The following is a 1,622-nucleotide window of genomic DNA, read 5'->3' as shown; positions in this document are numbered from 1 at the left end:
GCGAGAGACAGAGAAAGAGACAGAGAAGGGGGAGAGAGAGGAGAGAGAGACAGAGAGAGAGGAGAGAGAGGGAAGAGAGGAGAGAGAGGGGAGAGAGGAGAGAGAGGGGGAGGGGGAGAGAGCGAGGGAGGGAGAGGGAGAGAGAGAGAGAGGAGAGAAGGAGAGAGAGAGAGAGGAGAGAAGGAGAGAGAGAGAGAGGGAGAGAGAGAGGAGAGGAGAGATGGAGACAGCGAGAGAGAAAGAGACAGAGAGGGGGGAGAGAGAGGAGAGAGAGACAGAGAGAGACACAGAGGTAGAGAGAAAGGGAGAGAAAAAGAGAGAGAGAGAGAGAGAAGAGGAGAGAGAGAGAGAGGGAGAGAGGAGAGGGAGAGAGAGAGAAGAGGAGAGATGGAGATAGAGAGAGACAGAGAAAGAGACAGAGAGAGAAGAAAGTGAGAGGACAGAGAGAGACAGACAGAGAGAGGGCGCAGACGAGAGTAGAGGCTGGTGGCAGGGAATGGGCTCCGCCTGCCAGGGATCCACGGGTGCGTTCCCCCCAGCCCCTTAGTGGCCAGAGGGTCTCGGAGAAAACGAACCACAAGGGGAGGGGCCCAGGCGTGCGCCGGCGAGCACAGAGGGCACGGGGCTCCCCACCGCCTGCCCCGGGACAGACCCAGGCCCGGCTCCGGGCAGGACCTGGGGTGGGGGCGGGGAGGGGGCTGGAATGCAAGCTCCGGGAAAGGGAAGGGGCATGTGGGAGGTGGGACAGCCGTGCGCGCCCTGAACCCCCCCGGGCCCCACCTGCAATTCCTGGAATTCCTCCTCCAGCTCGTGCCACTCGCGTTCGCATCGCTCGAGCTGCGCGAACATGGTGCAAGGCGGGCGGCGGCGGCGGCCCCTGCTGCAGCTCGAGCCCCCCTCTCCGCCGCACACCCCGCGCACCCCGCGCGAGCTCCTCCCGCCCACGCCCTCGTCCGGCACCAGCTGTTCCTGCGCCGCCCGGAGCCCCGCCCTCCTGTGACGTCACGCCCACAACGCCCCGCCCTCCCGCGCAGCCTGGGGCAGCGTGGGGCTGGTACGCACGCGCATGCCCCGTGACCCCGCTCGTCCAGGTCTCCTTCCTCTAAAAGCCGGAGCACTTAGGACGAGGGAGGCGCGGGCGCTGACACCGATACCCTCCTTCTCCGCTGGCATGCGCTGCCCCTCGCCAGGCAGGGCCAAGTTCTTTCCGCCAGCAGTGCTCCAGGCTGCAGTCTGAGCCCCAGGTCCAGCCCCTCCCCCACCTTGACTGGCAGAGCCCGCCAAGGTCACGAGCCCGAGACCTACCCGAGGAAGGCAAGCTGGGGGCTACGGTCCCTGGCACCCTCCTCCCCCCCACCCCCGGGCGGCTGTTTGAGCGGACTCTGGAGCCTTTGTGAAAAGCGCCTCCGCACCCCAGCGCGAGACCTCTTTGTCCTGGGAGAGGGAGGGGGCGCAGGCCCTGCTCGCTTTTCCCCGGCCCTGGGGTTACTCATGCGGGGGGCGGGGGGTATCGGCATGGCAGCTGCTGGTTTCACTCCTGTGCACGGAGGTTCCGGGTAACCTCCTGCCCACATTTCTTTAGAATTTCAAAGCTGGAAAGCACCTTAGAGGTCACCCAGAGG

The 1,622-nt window shown here is 65.2% G+C and overlaps 1 protein-coding gene across 1 annotated transcript in view; it reads right to left on the bottom strand.

Moving 5' to 3' along the window:
• Positions 1-967, bottom strand: part of TMEM120B (transmembrane protein 120B) — a 47,381-nt gene extending 46,414 nt beyond the window's left edge. Inside the window, exon 1 of the mRNA XM_069081828.1 lies at positions 781-967. Coding sequence (XP_068937929.1) covers positions 781-849 — 69 coding nt within the window. The 5' untranslated portion in view covers positions 850-967. The remainder of the gene's footprint in view (positions 1-780) is intronic.
• Positions 968-1,622: the final 655 nt, after the last annotated feature.

Source organism: Petaurus breviceps, unplaced genomic scaffold (genome assembly GCF_028583685.1).
Source record: "Petaurus breviceps papuanus isolate PSGF00001 unplaced genomic scaffold, PetGlider_PUasm1.0 99, whole genome shotgun sequence".
NCBI lineage: Eukaryota > Metazoa > Chordata > Mammalia > Diprotodontia > Petauridae > Petaurus > Petaurus breviceps.
This window is presented reverse-complemented; position numbering and strand designations above follow the sequence as displayed.